Consider the following 24,922-nt stretch of genomic DNA (forward strand, 5'->3'; position numbering starts at 1 on the left):
GAGAAGAAAAAGAAATCAGAGGAATCCATATTGGAAAAGAAGAAGTAAAACTGTCACTGTTTGCAGAGGACATGAACCTATATATAGAAAATCCTAAAGATGCTACCAGAAAATTACTAGAGCTAATCAATGAATTCAGTAAAGTTGCAAGATACGAAATTAATACAAAGAAATCTCTTGCATTCCTATACATTACCAACAAAAGATCAGAAAGAGAAATTAAGGAAACAATCCCATTTACCATTACAACAAAAAGAATAAAATACCTAGGAATAAACCTACCTAAGGAGGCAAAACACCATTATACAGAAACCTATAAGATACTGATGAAAGAAATCAAAGATAACACAAACAGATGGAGAGATATACCATGATCTTGGATTGGAAGAATCAACATTGTGAAAATGACTATACTACCCAAAGCAATCTACAGATTCAGTGCAGTCCGTATCAAATTACCAATGGCATTTTTCACAGAATTAGAACAAAAAAATTGTACAATTTGTATGGAGACACAAAAGACCCCGAATAGCCAAAGCAATCTTGAGAAAGAAAAATGGAGCTGGAAGAATCAGGTTCCCTGACTTAAGGCTATACTACAAAGCTACAGTAATCAAGACAGTATGGTACTGGCACAAAAACAGAAATATAGATCAATGGAACAGGATAGAAAGCCCAGAGATAAACCCACACACTTATGGTCACCTAATCTATGACAAAGGAGGCAAGAATATACAATGGAGAAAAGACAGTCTCTTCAATAAGTGGTGCTGGGAAAACTGGACAGCTACATGTAAAAGAATGAAATTGGAACACTCCCTAACACCATACACAAAAATAAACTCAAAATGGATTAGAGACCAAATGTAAGTCCAGAAACTATAAAACTCTTACAGGAAAACATAAGCAGAACACTCTTTGACATAAATCACAGCAAAATCTTTTTTGACCCACTCCCTACAGTAATGAAAATAAAAAACAAAAATAAACAAATGGGACCTAATTAAACTTAAAAGCTTTTGCACAGTAAAGGAAACCATGAACAAGATGAAAAGACAACCCTCATAATGAGAGAAAATATTTGCAAATGAAGCAACTGACAAAGGATTAATCTCCAAAATATACAAACAGCCCATGCAGCTCAACATCAAAAAAAACAAACAACCCAATCAAAAAATGGGTGGAAGACCTAAATAGACATTTCTCCAAAGAAGACATACAGATGGCCAACAAACACATTAAAAGATGCTCAACATCACTAATGACTAAAGAAATGCAAATCAAAGCTACAATAAGGTATCACCTCACACCATTCAGAATGGCCATCATCAAAAAATCTACAAACAATAAATGCTGGAGAGGGTGTAGAGAAAAGGGAACCCTCTTGCACTGTTGGTGGGAATGTAAATTGATAGAGCCACTATGGAGAACAGTGTGGAGGTTCCTTAAAAAAATTAAAAACAGAACTACCATATGACCCAGCAATCCCACTACTGGGCATATACCCAGAGAAAACCATAATTCAAAATGATGCATGCACCCCAATGTTCATTGCAGCACTATTTACAATAGCCAGGACATGGAAGCAACCTAAATGTCCATCAACAGAGGAATGGATAAAGAAGAAGTGGTACATATATGCAATGGACTATTACTCAGCCATAAAAATGAACAAAATTGGGTCATTTGCAGAGACCCTGATGGACCTAGAGACTGTCATACAGAGTGAAGTAAGTCAGAAAGAGAAAAACAATATCGTATTTTAATACATATATGTGGAATCCAGAAAAATGGTATAGATGATCTTATTTGCAAAGCAGAAATAGAGACACAGATGTAGAGAACAAACATATGGAGACCAAGGAGGGAGGGGTGTAGGATGAATTGGGAGACTGGGATTGACAGATATACACTATTGATACTCTGTATAAAAATAGATAACTAATGAGAACATGCTGTAAAGCACAGGGAACTCTATTCAGTGCTCTGTGGTGACCTAAATGGGAAGGAAATCCAAAAGAGAGGGGATATATGTATATGTGAAGCTGATTCACTTTGCTGTACAACAACTAACACAACATTGTAAGGCAACTATACTCCAATAAAAATTAATTTTAAAAAAGACCTCAATAGCGTTGTCCTCTGGCCCCTGATCAAGAACAGATAAATATTAATAACTAAAATAACAGTAAAACTAACATTCACTCAAAGATTTTAGTATACCAGGCACTGCTCTACTCACTTCACTTGGATTAACTCATTTAATCCTCACCTCAATCTCATGAGGTAGGTATAATCTTTATTGCAATACTTCAGATGAGAAACTGTGCACAAAGAAGTTAAATATAACTGCTCCAGGTCATATGGCTAGTAAAAGGCAAAAGCTGGATTCAAACGCAGACAGTCTGAATGATAGTCCTAATAAAAGCTCAGTGGAATTCCAATTCTGACCTATTTAGCAATTTAAACAATTAATATCTGGTGTTGGTGAGGTGTGAGAAAATTAGCACAAACCTTTGTCAACTTGTACAATCTTACTGATAGGCAGGCTGGTGACATATATCAAAAGCCTTTAAAATGTGTATTCCCACTGTCCTAATAATTCTACTTTTAATAATTTTCCCAAAGAAATAATCAGGGGCTCTGGTAATAGTGGAATAAGAAATTTAGACAAACTCTCCCACTGAAAACAACTACAAACCCTCGACAAACTTTTATTTTTAAAAGTCAGCTTGAATGCATCAGTAAGCTAGCAAGGCAGTGAAGAATTATGGAGGTAAATCCAGAAGATGATGGAAATGCAAAGAGTGAGTCCACCATTTGAAATGGTTTTCCCCTGGAGTAGTTGCCAGTTCTGTAGAGTCAGCTAAGAGGCTAAAGATCTGAGCATTGCTTTGGACAGCCTCTTGGATTTAAGAGAACAAAAGTAAAAGTCTGGAGGCTACCAAAGAAAAGGGCCCTGGTAATCCTGCTTTGGGATGGAACCACAGTGGCTATTCTTCAGAACAAAGTAAGCCAGAGAAAGTTTTGAAATACAGCTTCAAATCGCCTCAATACTTGGATTTATATTCAAGCGAGTCTGGATGCTAGTGGTCTTACAGTTACCTGCAAGAAGCAAATTTTAATATTCTCTGGAGGAAAATAATACCTTCCTAGGATCCACAATATTTTACAATTTTTCACATAGAATGTCCACTACACAGTCAAAACTAACCAGGCACAGGAAGAGATGAAACAATATGTAAGAAAATTAAGAGAAACAATAGAATACAACAGGACAAAACCCACATAGACTCCAGATTATAGAGTTATTGAATACAGAAACATTAAGATAATTATCCTTAATGTATTTAACAAGATAAAAGGCAAGATCAAGAATTTCAGCAGAAAACTAGAAACTATAAAATAAGGTAATGGCAATTCTAACATTAAAAAATACAGTAACCAAAATTAAGAATGCAATAGAAGGTTTTAAAAGTAATTAGGCAAGGCTAAAGAGTGAATTAGGAAACTGGAAAATAAATCAGAAAAAAATATGCAGAATAAAACATGGAAAGACAAAACGTTAGAAAATACATAAGCAAGTAGAAGAGATGGGGATTCAGTGAGAAGGGTTAACATATGAGTGCTGGGAATTCCAGAGCAGAGGAAAGAGAAACTAGAAATAAAGTTATAAAGAGGTAGTGACGGAAAATTCCTTAAAATTGATCAAAAAAAAAAGAGAAAAAAATGCTCAATCCATAATAGGGATAAGCCAAGTTTGGCCAGTTGCCTCTTTTGTTATGGTCTGTGAGTTAAGAATGGTTTTTACATTTTTAAAGGGTCATAAAAGAAGAAGAGAAGGAGGAGAGACCATATGTGGCCCACACAGCCTAAAATTTGTATCTGTTTCTTTACAGAAAATGTTTGTGACATCTGAGCCACAGATTCAAGAATCCCTATGAACCCCATATGCTCCTCTAAATCCACTCTCATGCTCAGTAGCCCAGGTTGTCATGAGAAGGAGATTGGAGGGAGAAGAAAGGAAAGTGAGATTGGGGTATTTATTCCCCCAGCTGTCTCCTAGGTCACATAGGTTGCTTGCATCCCTTGACCAAAAGTGACAGTTCCTGTAAGGTGGCTTTCTCCGTATTGTCTATCTGTTTCCAGCTTTTAGTAAAAGTTCCTCTTACTCCTTCATACCTGGGGTGGTAAAGACTCCGAACTCTAATCTTAATCCAGCCTCCTGTTATTACTAGCTCCTGGTCTACACTATTTCCCACTGTTTTGCTATATGTTGTCCAATGCCTTTGTCAATCACCCCTTCATTAATTATCTCTTACCCACAAGGTCCCCAACAGATGCTGGCCATACCTAGGTATATCATAATAAAACTGCTAGAAGAAGAAGGAAAAGGGGGTGGGGAGAAGGAAAGGGAAAAGGAGAAGGAGAAGAAGAAGGGGAGAAGAAGAAAAAAAGAAAACAAAAAGAAAGTATCTTAAAAGCAACCACATGAAAAAAGACAGAATTCCTACAATGAAACAACAATTAGCCCAAGAGCTGAATTCTAAAAAAATAATAGAAGTCAAATGATTATGGAAAAATATATCCAAATAACCAAAAGAAAGTAATTTCCAATCTAGAATTCAATATCCAATGCAAACATCTTTCAAGAATTAAAGCAACATAAAGATATTTTCAGACAAACAAAGCTCAAGAAAATTCGTCATCAGCAGACTAAATTAAATACTAAAGGGTATTCTCTGGCTAAAAGGAAAAATTTACCAGATGGAAGCTAGGAGATGGTGGAAGCGATAAGGAACAACACAAGGGATAACAGATATAAATGAGTACTGGCTGCATAAAACAACAGTGAAAATACATACAGAATATATATACACTTAACAACAGCTCATAAGTTAAAAAGATGGTAAAAGAATCTAAAGTGTTTTAAAATCCTTGCAACATCTGGGAAGAGGCATAAATATTAATTTATCATAAGTAGAAAAATCATGTTGTATTTTTCAGGGTACCCATTAAAAGAATAGTTAAAGAAAATAAAAGATTAATAGAGGGTTGGAATAACACAAAATTATCAATCCCAAACGAAGGTAATAAATGAGATGAAAAAAGAAACAAAGAAAGATGGGACAAAAAAGCAAAATAAGACAGAATATATAAACCAAAATATCACATTAATTAAAGGCAATTAATTAACTCCTTCAAATTAAAGGCAAATGCACCAGACTGGATTAAAAGTAAGCTGCTTAGAAGATATATGTCTGAAAATAAAAATATAGCAGGGTTTCTGTTAAACAATGGAAAAAATATACCATGTAAACATTAAAAACAACTGAAAAAGCTGGTATAACTCTATTAACATTGCACAAAGTAGACTTCAAAGAAAAATTATTATTAGACATACACATTTCATAATGTTAAAAGGCTCAAAGCACCAGAAATATTTTTTAAAATTCCAAATTTTTAAAACAAAGTTGTTCATTTGAAAATATTTAATAATAAAGCTAATAACCTCTGGCAATACTAATTATCCAATATCAGGAATTAACCAATTATCCAATTAACCAAAAGCAGGAATCAAGAATGAAAAAAGAGACATCACTACATGTACTATAGACATTAAAAGATAAAAGGATATTATTTATGAACAACTGTACGCTAATAACTTTTGCAAATTGAAACTTATTAGAAAATTTTCTAGAAAAATATAGTTTATAAAACTGACTCCAGAAGTAACAGAAAATTTGAATGGGTCTTTGATTATTAAATCTATAATTGAAAAACTGCTCTAAAAAAGAAATCCAGGCCCAGATTGCCTCATTGGTAAATTCTACCAAATATTTCAGAAAGAAATAAAACCAATGTTAAAATTCATCACAGGGCTTCCCTGGTGGCGCAGTGTTTGAGAGTCCACCTGCCGATGAAGGGGACACGGGTTCATGCCCCAGTCTGGGAAAATCCCACATGCCGCAGAGCGGCTAGGCCCGTAAGCCATGGCTGCTGAGCCTGCTTGTCCGGAGCCTGTGCTCCACAATGGGAGAGGCCACAACAGTGAAGCCTGCATGCTGCAAAAAAAAAAAAAAAAAAAAAAATTCATTACAAAACTACATTAATTTACACAATATTGGTGCAGGAATATATAGACAAATCAATAGAAAAGAACTGAGGTCAGAAAAAGTTCCATGCCTATATAGATGCTTGATATGCTAAAGACTGGACTACAGCTTGATATGCTAAAGACTGGACTACAGACAAATGAAGAAAGAATAGTATTTTCAAATGAATGGTCCTAGGTCAACCAAATATCCATATCCATATGGAGATCAAGAATGAACTTGATCTCTATCTTACACCATCCATAATAATCAGTTCCAAGTGGATTGCAGTTCTAATTTTGAATGGAAAACAATAAAACTTTTGGAATAAGAAAATATCTTCATGAACTTGGGAGTATGAAATTTAAGCAAGCCACAAAGGCACATAAAAAGATTGATAAATTTTTCTAATAAAATTAAGAACTTCTGCTCATGAAAAGACACCAGTAAGAGAGGAAACAGGAAAGCCATACAGTGGGGGAAAATATTTACAGCACATAAACTGCACATATCCAGACTATATAAAGAACTTCTACAAATCATTTTTGTTGAAAGAAAATCTATTACATATGGAAAAAGAGACACACAGGCACTTCACAAAAGAGGATAACCAAAAATGAAAACACCCAACTAAAATTTATAAAAAGACGCTAGGGGACTTCCCTGGTGGTGCAGTGGTTGAGAATCTGCCTGCCAATGCAGGGGACACAGGTTCGAGCCCTGGTCTGGGAAGATCCCACATGCTGCGGAGCAACTGGGCCCGTGAGCCACAATTACTGAACCTGCGCGTCTGGAGCCTGTGCTTCGCAACAAGAGAGGCCGTGATAGAGAGGGGCCCATGCACCGCAATGAAGAGTGGCCCCCACTTGCCACAACTAGAGAAAGCCCTCGCACAGAAACGAAGACCCAACACAGCCATAAATAAATAAATAATAAAATAAAATAAAAAGATGCTAAACCTTTTCAGGCATTAGGAAAATACAAATCAAAACTACAATGAGAAACCACTACAAGCTCACTAGATTAACTAGAAGTAAACAAACTGAAAAGCAAGAAAGCAAAATAGTGGAATTCTCAAACATTATAACCACTTAGTACAACCACTTTGGACAACAACTGTTTGGCAGTATTTACTAACAATACATATAATACCTGTGACCCAACAATTCCACTCTTTCCAATAGAAATGCATGTACTAGAGTGTGAATAAGAATATTCATCAAATGAAAACATAAATAACCTAAATGAATGTCAACAGTACATTATATTGATGAACCGAAGTATATTCTATTGATACAATCGATTACATGCAACAATGACAATGAACTAACTTTTTTTTTTTTTTTTTTTTTTTGCGTTATGCGGGCCTCTCACTGTTGTGGCCTCTCCCCTTGCGGAGCGCAGGCTCCGGACGCACAGGCTCAGCGGCCATGGCTCACGGGCCTAGCCGCTCTGCGGCATGTGGGATCCTCCCGGACCGGGGCACGAACCCGTGTCCCCTGCATCTGCAGGCGGACTCTCAACCACTGCGCCACCAGGGAAGCCCCTGAACTAACTATTGATACACTCAAAACACGCCTGACTCTCCCAACAGTAGTACTAAACAAAATACATAAGACAACATAAAAGAATACATTATTGTCTTATTTCATTTCTGTAAAGTTCAGAAATAGGCAAGAGTAAATTAGAGTTAAAATAGTGGCTACTTTGGGGTGGTGGGGAGAAAGAAGTGATTAGGGTATATGAGGGATGTCTGAGGTATTGGTAATGATCTATTTCTTGACCTTGATGATGGCCACATAGATGCCTACTTTGTAAGAATTCATCAAGAAGCATATTTCTACTTTGAGTACTTTCCTATGTATGTTGTACTGCACAATAAAAAAAGAATAAGAAAATGAATAGTCAGGAATGTGATACAGATTTATTTACAAAGATATTCTCTGTGGCTTGTTTATTATGATTAAAAAAGTAAAAAAAAAAAAAAGGAGGAGGGATTACCTAGATGTCAAACACTAATTAAATTATGATATGTCCATACAACAGACTATCATTTAATTATTTAAATTCATGATGTAAAAGAATATTTAATGTCATAGAAAGATAAAACCTATTGTTTAGAAAATAAAATGAGTTACAACTCACTACACACAGTTTCATTCCATTTTAATAAAATATATGTAAACATATATATGCATATATTCCAAGAAAAAAAAAGACTTGAAACAATATATACCAAAATGTTAACAATGAGAGAAAATTATAGGTGATCTTTATTTCTTCATCTATATTTTCTAAATTTTTACAGGTAACATGTAGAAAAATTGAAATAAAAAAATTCTTTTTCTGAAAATTGTCCAGAGACTTTCAAATCTAGCTAATAGTCTGGCTTCCCATGGAAGCACATCCTTGAAACAGAATATTTCTCCTCTGAAGCCTGAAGCACTCTTTCTTATAAGCTAACATATGTGGACTCCAGAGTTAAACATCACAATATAACATAGGAAGAAATCATAAGCTGTCTGCGCAGCTCCACCTCAGACCACCAGTGTTCTCATCAATTAGAGCCAGATCATGGACTTCCTATTGCTTTTTACAGTTTCACTTAAGTTAAGAAAGTTACTAATAAGTGACTAGTCCAGCTAATTTTTCACTAACATTTGTCTTACTTCACAAATAGAGACCAAACCAAAAAAAAAAAAAAAACAAACTCCTGTTTCTTTCAGCCCCACATGCAATGCCTTGTGCTTAGTTTTTCCCACTTTCATGTGGTCCTTTTCCTTTCCCCACCATCAGAGTTCCACTCCTCTTCCAATCTCTTCCCAAATAGTACCCCCCCACACCCTAGGAAGCCTTCTGCAATCCACGTAACCCAAATCTGCTCAGAAGTTTTCTCAGCACGTAGGAGTCCAGTAGGGCCTTTCAGCAGGTCATTCCTCCTGTGCTACAACTTCATCTTCCAGTGGCTTCTATAACTTTCAATATTCTCACTTCCTACCTCTCTGAATACTTTCCTCTGCCTGTATTTAAGTGTATGAGGAAGAAGAAAAACTAGTAAAGAACATCTGTTTTTTATAAAAGGAATCAAATGCCACCTCTCACCCATTAGGATGTCTACTCACATCTGTTAAGATGGCTATATACAGAAAATAACAATTGTTGGCAAGGATGTGAATAAATTGGAACCCTTATGTATTGGTGGTGGGAATGTAAAATGGTGCAGCCTCTGTGGAAAACAGTATAGCAGTTTCCCAAAAAATTAAACATAGAAGTACCATATGATTCAGCAATTCTACTTCTGGGTATATAGCAAAAGAACTGAAAGCAGGGAATTTAGTAGATATTTGTACCCCCACGTTCACAGTAACATTATTCAAAATAGCCAAAAAGGGAAAGCAACCCAAGTTCCATTGACAGATGAATGCATTAAAATGTGGTATATCTGTACAATGAAATATTATTCAGCCATTAAAAAGGAAATTCTGACACATGCTATGACATGGATTAAACTTGGAGACATTAAGTGAAAAAAGCCAATCACAAAGAGACAGCTTCTGCATGATTCCAATATGAGGTACCTAGAGTAGTCAAACTCACAGAGACAGAAAGAAGAATGGTGGTTACCAGAGGCTAGGGGGAGGGGGAATAGGGAGTTATTGTTTAATAGGTACAGAGTTTCAATGCTGCAAGGTGCAAAGAATTCTGTGGATGAATGGTAGTGAAGGTAGCACAACAATGTGAATGGACTAATGCTACTGAACTGTACACTTAAAAATGGTAAAGATGGTGAATTTTATTTTGTGTATATTTTACCACAATTAATTTTTTTTGGTCATGGTTGCACAACTCTCTGAATATACTGAAAATCACTGAATTGTACACTTTAAAGTTTCAATTCTACGGTATATGAATTATATCTCAACCTGTTACAAAAGGAAAAAAATGAATCAAATAGGAATTCTAGAATTGAAAACTATGTTTGACATTAAGAACTATTTGGATGGGTTTAACAGCAGACTGGTCAAAACAGAAGATAGAATTCATGAATTAGAAAATAAGTCAACAAAAATTAGTCAGCTCAAATCAACAGACAGAAAAAAGAATAAAGAACAGAACAGAACATAAGAGATATGTAGAATATAGTCAAACAATCCTAAAATTGATATAATTGGAGTCCTAAAAGGAAAGAAGAGAGAGAATAGAGCAGAAGTATTATACGAAGTTAGAAGAGCTAAGACTTTTCCAAAAATTATAACAGTCATCAATCCACAAATTCATGAAGCTCAGCAAATATGAAGCAAGATAAATACAAAAAAAAAAAGAAAGAAGGAAAGAAAAAACAGCCCACCTACAAACTTAACAGTCAAAATGTTGAAAACAAAAAATAAAGAGAAATTTTTAAAAGAAGCCTCAGGGAGGAAAAAATTTACATTCAGGAGAATAATAATAGAATGGCATCTGAATTCTCATCAGAAGCAATAACATATTTAAACTGCTCAAAGTTAAAAATAAAAAGTAAACCTTTTATGTTTAATAATTTTATGCCCAGGAAAAATATGGCAGAATAAAGATATTTCAAATAAATGATTAAAAAGTTCATCACCAAAAGAAGTGCACTATGGAAAAAAACTGGGAGATCTTTAGGCTGAAAGAAAAATCATCCCAGAAGTAAACATGAAATAAGGGAAGAGTAAAAAAAATGCATGAATACAAATACAAAAGATAATGACAATTTAAAGTAATAATGATAACAAAGACTTGTAGGTTTATAACAAAAATAACACAAAGGGCAAGAAGGAGGTGAAATAAAATTAAACTGTTTTGGGCCTCCCTGGTGGCGCAGTGGTTGAGAGTCCGCCTGCCGATGCAGGGGATACGGGTTCGTGCCCCGGTCTGGGAGGATCCCATATGCCGCGGAGCGGCTGGGCCCGTGAGCCATGGCCTCTGGGCCTGCGCGTCCGGAGCCTGTGCTCCGCAACGGGAGAGGCCACAACAGTGAGAGGCCCGCATACCGCAAAAAGAAAAAGAAAAAAAAAAAAATTAAACTGTTTTAAAGATCTTATGTTGTTTGAAAAGTGGTAAAAGTACTAATTTAAATAGCTCTTACTATGTGTTGAAGGCAACTGTAATCTCTACAGTAAGCACAAAAAGAACAATACAAAAAGATACAACTAAAAAACTGAGAGGGGACTTCCCTGGTGGCACAGTGATTAAGAATCTGCCTGCTAATGCAGGGGACATGGCTTCGATCCCTGGTCCGGGAAGATACCACATGCCGCGCAGCAACTAAGCCCGTGCACCACAACTACTGAGCCTGCACTCTAGAGCCCGCATGCTGCAACTACTGAGCCTGTGTGCTGCAACTACTGAAGCCCACGTGCCTAGAGCCCATGCTTTGCAACTAGAGGAGCCACCACAATGAGAAGCCCATGCACCACAACGAAGACTAGCCCCTGCTCGCCGCAACTAGAGAAAGCTCGAGTGCAGCAACAAAGACCAACGCAGACAAAAATAAATTAAAAAAAATTTTTTAAGTCTTTAAGGGCTTCCCTGGTGGTGCAGTGGTTAAGAATCCGCCTGCCAATGCAGGGGACACGGGTTCAATCCCTGGTCCAGGAGGATCCCACATGCCATGGAGCAACTAGGCCTGTGCACCACAACTGCTGAGCCTGTGCTCTAGGGCCCACGGGCCACAAACTACTGAAGCTCACGCACCTAGAGTTTGTGCTCCACAGGAGAGGCCACCGCAATAAGAAGCCTGCACATTGCAATGAAGAGTAGCCCCCACTCGCTGCAACTAGAGAAAGCCTGCATGCAGCAACAAAGACCCAACACAGCCAAAATAAAATTAATTAATTAATTAATTAATTAATATATATAAAAGAATTGTACATGCACATTTAAAAAAAGTCTTTAAAAAATACTGAAAGAAAATCAAATGGAATAATAAACAAATACTTGGTTAATCCAAAGAAGGTAGAAAAGGAGGAATAAAGGAACCTAAAAACAGGTATGAGAAATAGAAAACAAATAGCAAGATGGTAAACTAAAACCCAATGATAGCAACACTTATGATAAAAAATAAGCAGACTAAATATTCCAACTATCAATATAAAGCAAATATTGATGGACCAGATTTTCAAAAAATAAAAAGACCCAATCCTTTGCTATTTATTTACAAAAAAGATTCTTTAAGAATAAGGACACAAGAAACTTAAAGGAAATGGATGGAAAAAGGCATGCAATGTAAACACTACCTAAAAAAAAGTTGATGTCTATATTAATATCAAACATAAATGCATTATAATGCATTTTAAAATGCATTATAATAAAAATGCATAATGCATATAATGCATTATTAAATAAAAATGGGAATATTTCATAATAACAAGAGGACCCATTCACAGGAAGACACAACAATCCTACATGTGTATGCATATAGCAGCATAGCTCTAAAAATATATGAAGCAAAAATCAATAGAACTGAGAGGAGAAATAAACAATTTCACAATCACAGCTGAAGATTTTACAAACCTCTCTCCGTAAGTCACAGAACAAGCAGACAAAAGTTAGTAATAATATAGACAATTTTTAAAACTATTTATCTACTTGACCTAGTTAGCATATAAAGAATACAACACTCAACAGTTGTATACATATACACATTTTTATAAATTCATATAAAATATTTACCAAAATAGACCAGATACTGAGCCATAAAGAAAGTCTTAACAAAATTCAAAGAATTAAAATCATATATTTTCTTACCACTAAGGAATTAATCTAGAAAATTATCAACTACTTAGAAATTAGGCAACACACTTTTAAATAAAAGAAATCACAGTGGAAATAAGAAAGTATATTGAACTTAAATAATGGGATTATGACATTAAAATTATGACATTAAAATTTCTGGGATGCCTTTAAAAAGTCTTTAGAGGATAAAATAGCTTTAAATTCATATATTAAATCTTTGCTTGAATGAGCAAAGATTTCATCCCAGTAAGCTAGGAGGAAAAATAAACTAAATCCAAACAAAATGTACAAAAAAGGAAAATAAGAATGAGAACAAAAATCAATGAAACAGAAAACAGACAATTAGTTAAGTTGGTTCTTTTAAAAGATTAATAAAATTGACAAAACACTACCACAACTGACCAAAATGAACTGACCAAATGAGATAAGATTCAAATGACCAATGAAGAATAAATGGAGAAAATCACTGTAGATCCAACAAACATTTAAAAAAGAATAATTGTATATTATATATAACTTCTTGCCAAAAAATTTGGCACACTAGATAAAATGGTTAAGTCTTCAACAATGCAAAACCAGCACAAGAAAAGAAAAAAAAAGGAACATCTGAATAGTCCTATATCTGCTAAAGAAATTGAAATCATAATTTAAAATCTTCCCACAAAGAAAATTTCAGAGCCACACAGCTTCACTGATAAATTATTTAAGGAATAAATACTACCAATGTTACCAAAATTCTTTCAGAGATAGTGGAAGAGGGTACACGCCCCTGTGTATCATCCCTGACAAGGACATCACAAAGAAAAAAATGAAAGGCCAATATCTCTCATGAACATAGATATAAAATTGCTAAATATTAGAAAATCATATACAATTATATAAAAGAAGACAATCTCTCATGACCAAGTAGGAGTTATTCCAGGAATGCATGGCTAATACAACATTCAAAAGTCAATCAACATAACTCACCACATGAACAAAAGTAAGGAGAAAAAAACACACCATTTCAATAAATGCATAAAAGGTATTTGGTAAAATTTAAAACCTGTTAATGATAAAAATTCTCATAAAACTAGGAATATACGAGACCTTTCTTAACCTAATAAGGAGTATTTGCTAAGTAAAAACAACTAGTCAACAAAATACTTAATGGTGAAATACTGAACATATTCTCCTGAAGACAAGGATGTCTATTATCTCCACTTCCATTCATTTCATTGGAGATCCTAGCCAGCACTAATTCAAGAAAAAGAAATAAAAGGTATAGATTTTGGAAAATAAATAAATAAAATAGTTTTTATTCACAAAGACATAATTGTGTATATAAAAATCCAAAAGAACCTACAAAATATTCACATTAATAAGCAAATTTGGCAACTTTGCTGCAAAGTTGGTAAATAAAATGGTTTATACTAACAATAAACAATTAAAAACAAAAAGTTTTTAAATTCCACTGACAAAGCACCAAAAATATCAGGTATCTAGGAATAAGTTTAACAACAACAATAAAAAAAAAAGTGTGTAAGACCTTGACACTGAAAACTTCAAGATATTGCTAAGAGAAATTAAAGAAGACCTAAACATATGGCTGGTCAATGGTCATGAACTGGAAAACTCAATATTAAGATTTTCATTCTCTCCAAATTGGTTTTTAGATTCAATATAATCCCACTCAAAATCCCTACAGGCCTTTTACTTCTTTTTATTTTTATTTTTTGGTTTGGGTGGAAATTGACTCTAAGTTTTAATGTATGTACCAAGATCCTAGAATAGACATAGCAGTCTTGAAGAAAAAGAATAAAGGCAGTAACTTATTAATATTTACTATTATGCTATGCCAATTAACACAGTGTAGTACTGATGTTAAGAATAGACAAATAGGGCTTCCCTGGTGGCGCAGTGGTTGAGAGTCTGCCTGCCGATGCAGGGGACACGGGTTCGTGCCCCGGTCCGGGAAGATCCCACATGCTGTGGAGTGGCTGGGCCCGTGAGCCATGGCCACTGAGCCTGCGCGCCTGAAGCCTGTGCTATGCAATGGGAGAGGCCACAGCAGTAAGAGGCCAGCGTACCGCAAAAAAAAAAAAAAGAATAGACAAATAAACCAGTGGAACATCATAGGGTCCAAAAATAACCCTAAACATGCACAATCACTTGATTTATGACCAAGGCTCAGTGCCGTAGTGGAGGCATCAGCCTGAGGATCAACAGAACAAGAGGAGGGGAAGTGGAGACACTCGTCATTTCCCTCTCATTCATACCACCGTTGTCTGGGTGCACTTCCAAAAATCAAAATCAATCATAAGATCATCTAATGAAAACCCTCGATGGTTTCTTTTTGCCCACATGACAAAATGTAAACTCCTTGGCAAGACCCTGGGATTCTATATCACTGGATCTTGCCTCCTACTCTCAACTTTCTGCTATCCCCCAATGCTGACTCTCTGCTTTGGACGTAATGAATGTTTTGCTAGTCCCCAAGAGCGCTTCCCTCTGCACACGATCTCTCCTCTTACAAGACTTCCCTCCTTACTCCTTACCAGACTAACCCCAGTCATCTCCTCCCAGGAAGCCTTCCTAGATTCTCTCGATAGGCTAAATGCTCCTCAATAGTAAGACATAACACCCTAAGCTGACCCCTCTCACATCCTCTATTGGTGTTTATCATCAGTGGTCCCCACTAGACTGGGAGAAAATTGAAGAGTTGCATCCCGATCCCCTACCACCTAAGTCAATAAGTTTTCTTTAAAAAAGGAACACCCTAAACAAGATTCCAAGAAAAGTTGGTGGAGAATTAAGAGTAGAACTTGGGTTGGCCAAAAAGGAGCCTGGGAGAAAACAGACAATGTGAGAGCAGAGGGGAATCAGGCACATCAGCTGAGTCTATTTTGCTCCAAAGTGCAATGCTTTTGGAGCATCATTAAGTTTTTACATTTTTTAAAAAAATTCTGGAATCACAGTCTCATAGTAAATCACTGTTTCCAGGAAGCCACCCAGGATCAACTTCCTCCTATTAAAAATGCCCCCCAGGGCTTCCCTCGTGGCGCAGTGGTTGAGAGTCTGCCTGCCGATACAGGGGACACAGGTTTGTGCCCCGGTCCGGGAAGATCCCACATGCCGCGGAGCGGCTGGGCCCGTGAGCCACGGCCGCTGAGCCTGTGCATCTGGAGCCTGTGCTCTGCAACGGGAGAGGCCACAACAGTGAGAGGCCCACGTACCGCAAAAAAAAAAAAAAATGCCCCCCAGCCACTTCCCTGGTCCCCACACACGCACCTAGGGTGATCTTGATTCTGGTGACTGTGTAGGGTACAGTGCCTACAGCCTGCTCTTCTGTTTGAAGCCTCTGCTTGAACAAGAGGCATGGAACTTCCACAATCCTTGACACAATCGTTGAGCTCACAGCTCCTGTAAGCTCAAGTCAGGAAGAAGACGGATTTTTTAAAATTAAACCAAGAGGAAAACTTCTATGCCGGCTTGCCCTCACAGGTGAGAGGGGAGAGATGACAATATTGCCAGCATGGGGACAGTAGTGATACTGCTAACATCACTGAAGTCAGACCTCAGCCACCGGGCACTGCTGACAAGTCCCAATCATCAGAAGAGAAACACACCCAAGAACAACACTTCCTCCCACGAATGAGACACTTAGATGAAAAATACAGGGAGTCTGGTTTTGTTCTCTTTTTGCCAAAATAAATGTATGGTAGAAATACTCAGCACAAACAGAAAAGATAGAAATGCCAAGGAAAACAGTATGAAATGTGAGGATACTATAATACAATTTCGCTTTTCTGTCTGTTGTATTACTAGACATAATAACTTGAGTTAAACGTTTTCGGTTTTTACCCAGGAGATACCACAGGCTGCTGAGATGGGCTGGTCGGCATGCCAGTGTCTCAGCTCCTCCCCACTCTCCAAGTCCAAGGGATCACGGAAGGAGGAAATCCCAGGACCAGACCTGTGCTGATCAAGCTTAAATAACCAATACTATCAGCAATGGGGTTTTACTTTCTATTACGAACCAATAAACAAACTATGGTACATACATACAATGGAATATTATTCAAAAATAAAAAGAAATATGCTATCTGATAGCCCCCAAAATATACAGAAGAACCTTAAGTACTTATTTCTAAGTGAAAGAAGCCAATCTGAAAAGGCTACATACTATATGAGTCCAACATTATGACATTCTGGAAAAGGCAAAATGATGGAGACAGTAAATAGATCAGTAGTTGCCAAGAGTTAGTGGGGAGGGAGGGATGAATAGGTGGAGCACAGAGGATCTTTAGGGTGGTGAAGCTACTCTGTGTGATACGTAACGGTAGACACATGTCATTATCCATTTGTCAAAAACCCATAGAATGTATATTGCAAAGAGTGACCCCTAATGGAAACTATAGACTTTAGCTGATAATAATGCAACAATATTGCCATAATAAGCATACGGCCCTCCCGCAAGATGTTGATAATAGGGAAACTGCGGGTGGCAAAGGTGGTCTTTCTACTCTATTCTCTATAAACCTAAAACTGCTCTGAAAAATAGTCTATTAATAAAAATAACTGCTATGACAAGACACGGGGACTGCCTGTATTGCTGGAAGTCCAGGAAAGAAAAGTCCTGGTCATCTCATGACTTTCAGCTGGACAGCAGAGGTGTCACCTGTGTGAGAACTCAAACGGTATCCATCTACCTAAATAGAAACCACAGGTAAGGACTGAAAACTACAAATCAATAGGATGAGCAAGGTACATGGGTCCAATTTGCTTTCAGCATCAGTGATGAGGAAATCATAGGTAATAGTGATCCTAGAAGAACCCAGAGGGGTGCCCATCTGCCAAGGAAAGAGAAGCAGGGTGGGCAACCAGCTTGTGGAGTCACTTCCGACCCCATGCTCACTGTCCGGCCCTACACACATGCACCAGCGACCTCAGCTTAGGGTCACCCAGGTTGACCGCCCAAACCTCTCACCCCTCAGCTGCGGAGGTCGGCGGTGAGGGGAAGGCGCTGTGCAGAAGGGGCCAGGCCAGGGAAGGATTCAGAGAGAGGGACTTGAGGAATGAAACACACAGCTTGGCTCACTCTGTCTCCAAGTTTCTGATGAGGCAGCATGACTGGCAGGGTAAAGCACAGATCTAGCAGTCAGGAGACCAGAGTCCAGTTTCAACTCCCTGGACAACCTGGTCCTTTCCCCTAATCTGCACAGCAGGGATAATACTTGCCCTAGAGCCACTGAAGGTTACACCTGAAATGGACCATCCTACAGGTGAGGTAAGCAAAGTCCAAGGAGATGAAATGACTTCCGTAAGTTTGCACAGCTGGGTGGCGGTCACACCTAGCTGACAAACCGCCTTCCTCCCAGTTCAGTGCGGTATTTTTTTTACCACCACAGATCTAAAACAGAGATAATCTGTGCAACAAAGAATATGGTCAATAATATTTTAATAACTTTGTATGGGGACAGATGGTTACTAGACTTAGCATGGTGAACGTTCTGTAATGTTTGCAAATGTCAAGTCACTATGGAATATACCTGAAACTAACATGATATTGTACATCAACCACATTTCAATAATAAAAAAGATAATCTGTGTGCAAGTATTTTGGAAAGTTAGATGCACTAGATAAAGGGAAGCTGCTGATCTTTCCATCAGCACATCTAGTCCTGTTCTGCTCTGGCTGAGCATCTTCTGTGTGCTCTTGGCAAGTGTCAGCTGTGACCACCACTAGCCAGTGGTGTTGCTGTCTGAGGTTACAGAGTCAGGGAAAGAAGGAAGCTCTTGGCCCCAAGGCACCCGAATTGTGACCCGGGAGGTGGCACAGATGGCTCCATTCTCCTCTTTGCACTTCCATACTCCAATGGCCATAAACAATAAGGTCTCCTTAGGAGAGGGAATATGTTTTGTGACTAATAATTCCATACTTAATGCATGAAGCATACCAGGCCAATAATCCGCTAAGTGCTTGAAAGAGACTCATTTGACTTTTGCTTCGGCTCACCCCTTCCTAGCTTTCGTTCACTCCAGTTTCAGACCTTTTGTCCTCTCACCAGCTTAACTAATATGCAAACATTTTCATGAACTGCCTCCAAAACAGATGATTACCAACAGACTGGAGAATGACGAAAATGTAGGCCATCTACATAAGTGAACTAAGCTGGCCAAACAGGATCATCTGTGTGGCTTAAATCATGGAGATGGGCTACATTCACAAGGCTGAATTCACAATTGTTGGCTTTCGCAATCTAACCTAATTTCTTGACCCGAGGATTGGGAGGGTCCAATCCTTTCACTCTAAGAGCCTCCACCCCAACACCCATGCCCACACCCTAAACCCCCCCACACACAGATGGCAAAGCCCCCGCTGCTCATTCCCCTCTTCCCTGGTGGTCTCCACTGTGACACAATTCCATTGGCATAATTAGGAAGACACCAGAGAGAGGGCAGCTCCACGTAATTTTTATGAGAAATGAGTCAATAATTTCCTATTTCTCCCCACACTCTCTTAGAGGAAGGGCCTAGAGCCAAGGGAGCTGCAATATTAGATGAGCAACCTCACAGCAGAGTGTGGATAAGAAGACAGCACATGGTGGATGTAGACAACAGATAGGTGCCCTTCACAGTCTCCCCAACCTCCTCGTAGCCCCACCAGCCCTTCATGCCCACTGATTTAATGGTGCCTTTTAACAAAAAGGCCTGTACCTGGAAAATGGTGCTGGGTCTGTCCCTTGGTGAGTATCTTAACCTGCCCATCTCATCACCAACCCAGCTGCCTTGGGGAAAATGCAGCTGCCCACCTCCCCGTACCTAATACCCAACCTCCCAATCACGACAACCAAGCTAATAGGTGAGCCACACACATCAGGAGCTTCTTGGTCAGTTTTGACTCAACAGTATCCTTCAGTGTTTTGTCCCTCTTTTATCAAATCTGTCACTATTAGAACAGAGAAGAGTCAGAAGGTGACTCATTACTGTGACCATATGATTTGCTACACCATCTTGAGTGAGTCATATCCCCTGGGTTATTTGTGAGTTAAGAGGGTTAAACTACATGATAGTTCAACTGGGCTCCAATCTCCAATAGGTCTACTCATCATAACCTGCTAAATGTCTCCATCCTCCCCCACTTTCCTCCAACTCCCACAAAAGGTAGGAGGTCAGGAGGATGGGCCTCTCATTTTTATAGTCAGTCTGGAGGTGAGACTAACACAGAAGAGATTTTAGAACTCACCAGATTTTGCAGCTGGCAGGGAACTCAAAATCCACCACCCAAATGCCACGCCTTCAGGCAGGTAAGGCAGTATCATCCCTAAGATGTAGCTAGGAAAACTGTAACCCGGAAAGGCTAAATGACATGCACAAGGTTCCCAGCTGTCTTAAGAGGTGAGAACAAGAGGACCAGCAGCCAAATCTTCAGTTTCCCCGTGTTTCCCCAACTCCACCGCAGTTGTCATGGAAAGGCATTACTTCAGGTGTGAGCCAAAGCTTTAAAAGGAGCTACTAAATATAAAAACAAGACTTTACAGAAGCAAATCATAGCTAGAATCCCTTAATATTCATATTATTATTTATCATCAAGAAATGGTAGTAAGAGCTTTGATGATAAACCCTTTGCCAACTAGAAAGCTACAGAGAAATTATGATTTTCCTACCTACAATCTATTTCATGAATCTGGAAATCAGAAACCATGTCAGGGTATTCACAGTTAATGGCAAAGGAATTCCAGCCCAACATACACAGAGCCTGAGAAGAAGCTCTCTGCTCTGCTAACCTACAAGGTAGTCTTGACACATTCACATATGTGATTACAGCTCTGCCAGTGTTTAATAAGAAACTGTGGAAGCTGAAGAACTGTTCTATTTATCTGCAAAATTTTAATGCCATTGCTATAAATAGCAAATGGTCTATTTTAAAAACTCAATCAGTTTTTTTAAAGTTAAATTTCATTTCCCATATGTGTATAAGAAGCTCTTTTAGGTTGAAATCATCAGTTGAATTATCTAAGCCAAAATGATCATATTTTCCTCACTAACTAACATAAAAATTTCTAGAAATGTGCTCACAGTGAAAAATATCATTCCCAACATGTACTAAAATTCACATTTAAGAATCCCAACATTCACTTTAGGGACGATTTTTCTCTTGTAAATGATCAGTCTCGACTCATTTAATCTCCCTAAAAAATCCACACAAGCCACTCAGAGAATTATTCCTTGGGATTTTAAAGTCTATTAAAACACACCACACAGATGAAAGCAGGGGTTGTTCTGAGTCTGGAGCACCTGAACATCAGCTCCTCTTCACTGGAGAGAAAAGTAGTAGGTAGTTGGATCCTCACAGAGGAAGGGGCTGGAGTCCTTGCCCACTGCTGGTACTGATCTGAAGGCAGAGAGGCATCATTATGCCACCAGCAAGACATCTAGTCACTGGCAGGTCTTGTTATCCTGGCAGGAAGCTGGCTGTTCCCTCCAACTATCTCAAGGCTGAGTCCCACTAGCCATTTAGCCCTGAGAGTGTATCTTGCCTCAACTCAGCCTCCCAATGGCTTCCTGATGACCCACCCAGTTAGCAGTCCAGCTGGACAGAGACCTCTGGGACCCTCTGTAATCTGAGGCAATGAGGGCCACTGCTATCTGAGGTTGAAGACTTACCAGGTGTACTGCCATCTAAAGTGTCAACTGAAGAGTAGGAAAAAGGAAGAACAATTTCCATAGAACACTTAAACTAGATTAAGAACCTGACATTTTCCTTTGCCGTGACATTACATCCTTGCTTTTTCAAAGGAGAAAATCACTTTAACCAGCCCAGTGGCCCCTTCCTGCTGCAATATGTCCTAGGCACCCATTCAGTGACTGCTTAAGCATGTCTTGATTCCAGCACATTTACAGAGCATTTATCTTCTTTTAATTCCTTCCATGGCCTGTAGGACTAACAACCCACAGCAGGGTAATCCAGTAGCAGTATTCTTCTTAGCCACAAGAGCCAGGCTTAACCACAGACTGACTTCCTCAGCAAATTTAGGCAATGGAGAGCATGGACAATTGAATGCCATTGGTCACCTCCAAAACTCATTTCAGCAAAGAAACAACTCATTCTTTCCCAACATTAATCAAAAAAAGAAAAAAAAGAAAGAAAGAAAGAAAAAGAAAAAAAATGCAAGCAAACTTGGAGGAGAGTAGCATCCCTGTTGCCAAGAGTTAATTAGCTTTCAAACAGCCAAAGGTCAGCAGCAGATAACAGAAAAGTCCCCATAATGAGAGTAATCAGTAGGTAGGCATAAAGCAATTGTATACCAAGTGAAAGATTCATCAATGCAGTGGCAATGCATGCCTACTTCTGCAGCCCCACCACCCAAACCAGTGGCTTGCACTCCACATGGAATAAGAAGGAAGCCTCTGGTCTCCTCCACATCCATCCACTGACAGGCAGGGCCTCCAAACCTCCAAAGGACAAAAACACCAGGTGATGATATCAATCAAGTATCATGCTCCCTATGTTCCAGACATCAGTCATGCTAGTTCCCACCCATTTAATTACTCTTCTGTTGACCACCCACAATTAATTTAAAGACATGACAACAAGGTCTGAGATTTGAGGGATGTACCTGACTCTCTCTCCCCTCCAGGAGTGGTGGAATCTGATCAGCAAAACCAATCTTCCCTGGATCACCCATAAAGGCACTAACCTCATCCACGTTCTCAAAAGCGTTGATGACATCATATGGCAAACAGGACAGAAGGTCAATCACAAACCACGTCTTCAGATAGTTCATGCGGATGAGTTTGGGGTCAGAAATCACCTCCCCAGCTGGTCCAACAAAAGTGGTATGAAAATTCAGCACAATGTCCACCAAAAAGATAACATCCACGATACTATCCACAACCAGCCAGGCCACGTTGTTCTGCCTGGTTTTAAAGGAGACATTATAAGGGACCAGGATGGCTGTGTAGAAGGTTAAGATCAAGATGATCCAGTCCCACGTGGTCTTGAAAACACAATAATGTAAGATGATGTGAGGGGGAGTCTTTGGTGCCTCTTGCTTGTATTGGGGAAGGATGTCTGAGCCCAGCTGCAGAACCTGTACAGAAAAAAATAGCCAAGAGAGAACTAAGTTAGGATTTCACTGTCAGCATCAAACCAGTCAGTATCTGTCACAGATGAATATTCATAACACTCCAGATGGATCATTAGATGCAAGAACAGGTGCCAAAGGACTATGGCAGAATGGAATTGAACATTGTAATATAATCAATCATATGAAACAATAAAACACTGTTATTCAGCTTGCTGTGAGCCAATCATTGTACTAAGTACTCCACATACAAGTATTATGTCACTTAATTCTAAACACAACCTTATTTTATTAGCCAATTATTATTCTGTGTGACAAGTGAGAAACTGAGGCACAAGAGAATTAAGCAACTTGGTTCCTGAAGTCAAGATGGTGGTGGGGGAGGATGCAGAGTTCACGTCTCCCCACAACTAGGGCACCTGCCAGACTCTGGTGGGGGACCTCAATGCCCAAGGAGATAGGAGGAACCCCCAAGCGACCTGGTAGGATGTGGAAGGGAGGGAGGGGGGAGGAGAAGTGGAGGCTGGGCAGGACAGGCACCCCTGAGGGATGGCTGAGAGAGGGGAGGGATTCCCACACCTGGAGGGACCCTCGGGGGCTCAGAGGATGGGGGTTGGGGTGCACCTAGCATTTCACCTGGCCAATCAGGCCCGGGAAACCTGCTGGGGCCTGGGCCAGTCCTCTGCCCTCCGAGGCCCCCTCCAGGCCACGTCCATCCTAGGGGCATAGCGGGGGTGAGTAGAGAGGAAGAAGAGGAGAGGTGGGCGGAAGGGGTGTGCCAGGACCAGGATGGGAAGCACCACGGGTGTTTCCCCCACTGACTTGGCCCAGGAAGGCTGTTGGGTTTCCGGGTCTGGTCCTCTGCCTTCCAGGGCCCCCTCTGGCCTCGTGAGTCCTAGGGGCATAGGAGGGAGGGAGGCAGGGGAAGGAGAAGAGAGGCCAACAGGGAGGGGCCCTCCAGGATCAGAGGATGGGGGGGAACACGCCTAGCCTGCTGGGGTCCTGGATCTGGTCCTCTGCCATTCAAGGCCAGAGGCACTCCTGGGCCCCTCCTGCTGCACTGAGCCTAAGCACCCCCCCAGCCCCCCCACCCCCCCCAGGGCATTTTCCAGTCCTATGGGTCCTAAGCATAGGCCCCACCCACCATCTAAACCCCACCCCTGCCTAAGCCCCACCCCCCACAGCCAGGGACTTTTCCAGCTTTTTTTTCCCTCCTCTTTTTTACTATTATACTTCTGTTTTACCTTCCAGCTGTTGTTTCACCTGTATTTTTACTTTTTTATTCTTTCTAACATATCTGTTAGTTTTCTAATTTTACTTTTGACCCTTTGTTATTCTTCTGCTCCTGTTTTCTTTTTTTCCTTTTTTTGCTGCCCCGCGCAGCTTGCAGGATCTTGGTTCATGAGCTGGAGGTCAGGCCTGAGCTCCTGTGGTGGGAACTCCGAGTCCGAACCACTGGACTAACAGAGAACCTCAGATCCCAGGGAATATTCATAGGAGTGAGGTCTCCTGGAGGTCCTCATCTCAGCACAAAGACCCAGCTCTACCCAGCAGCCTACAAACTCTACTGCTGGAAGCCTCGGGCCAAACAACCAGTATGACAGGAACACAATCCCACCCATCAAAAAACAAATGAGATGACCAAAAACTATGTCACAGATGAAGGAGCAAGGTGAAAACCTAAAAGACCAAATAAATGAAGAGGAAATAGGCAACCTACCTGAAAAAGAATTCAGAGTAATGATAGTAAAGATGATCCAGAATCTTAGAAATAGAATAGAGGCACAGATTGAGAAAATACAAGAAATGTTAAACAAAGATCTAGAAGAACTAAAGAACAAACCGAGATGAACAACACAATAACTAAAATGAAAAATACACTAGAAGGAATCAATAGCAGAATAACTGAGGCAAAAGAACAAGTAAGTGAGCTGGAAGACAGAATGGTGGAAATAACTGCCTAGGAGCAGAATAGAGAAAAAAGAATGAAAAGAATTGAAG

The 24,922-nt window shown here is 39.3% G+C and overlaps 1 protein-coding gene across 2 annotated transcripts in view; it reads right to left on the reverse strand.

Annotated features, from left to right (window-relative positions):
* The window catches only part of KCNH1 (potassium voltage-gated channel subfamily H member 1), a gene marked incomplete at its 5' end in the record, with an annotated part of 415,511 nt that overhangs the window by 295,934 nt on the left and 94,655 nt on the right, over nucleotides 1-24,922 (reverse strand). Inside the window, one exon of one of the 2 annotated variants that reach the window (XM_081224401.1) lies at nucleotides 22,535-22,927. In XM_081224401.1, coding sequence (XP_081080527.1) covers nucleotides 22,535-22,927 — 393 coding nt within the window. Of the gene's footprint in view, nucleotides 1-22,453; nucleotides 22,928-24,922 lie in introns of both variants that reach the window. The other variant, XM_081224400.1, reaches the window with a different exon arrangement.

The sequence above is a fragment of the Mesoplodon bidens genome (assembly GCF_964165515.1).
Source record: "Mesoplodon bidens genome assembly, chromosome: 2".
Lineage (NCBI taxonomy): Eukaryota > Metazoa > Chordata > Mammalia > Artiodactyla > Ziphiidae > Mesoplodon > Mesoplodon bidens.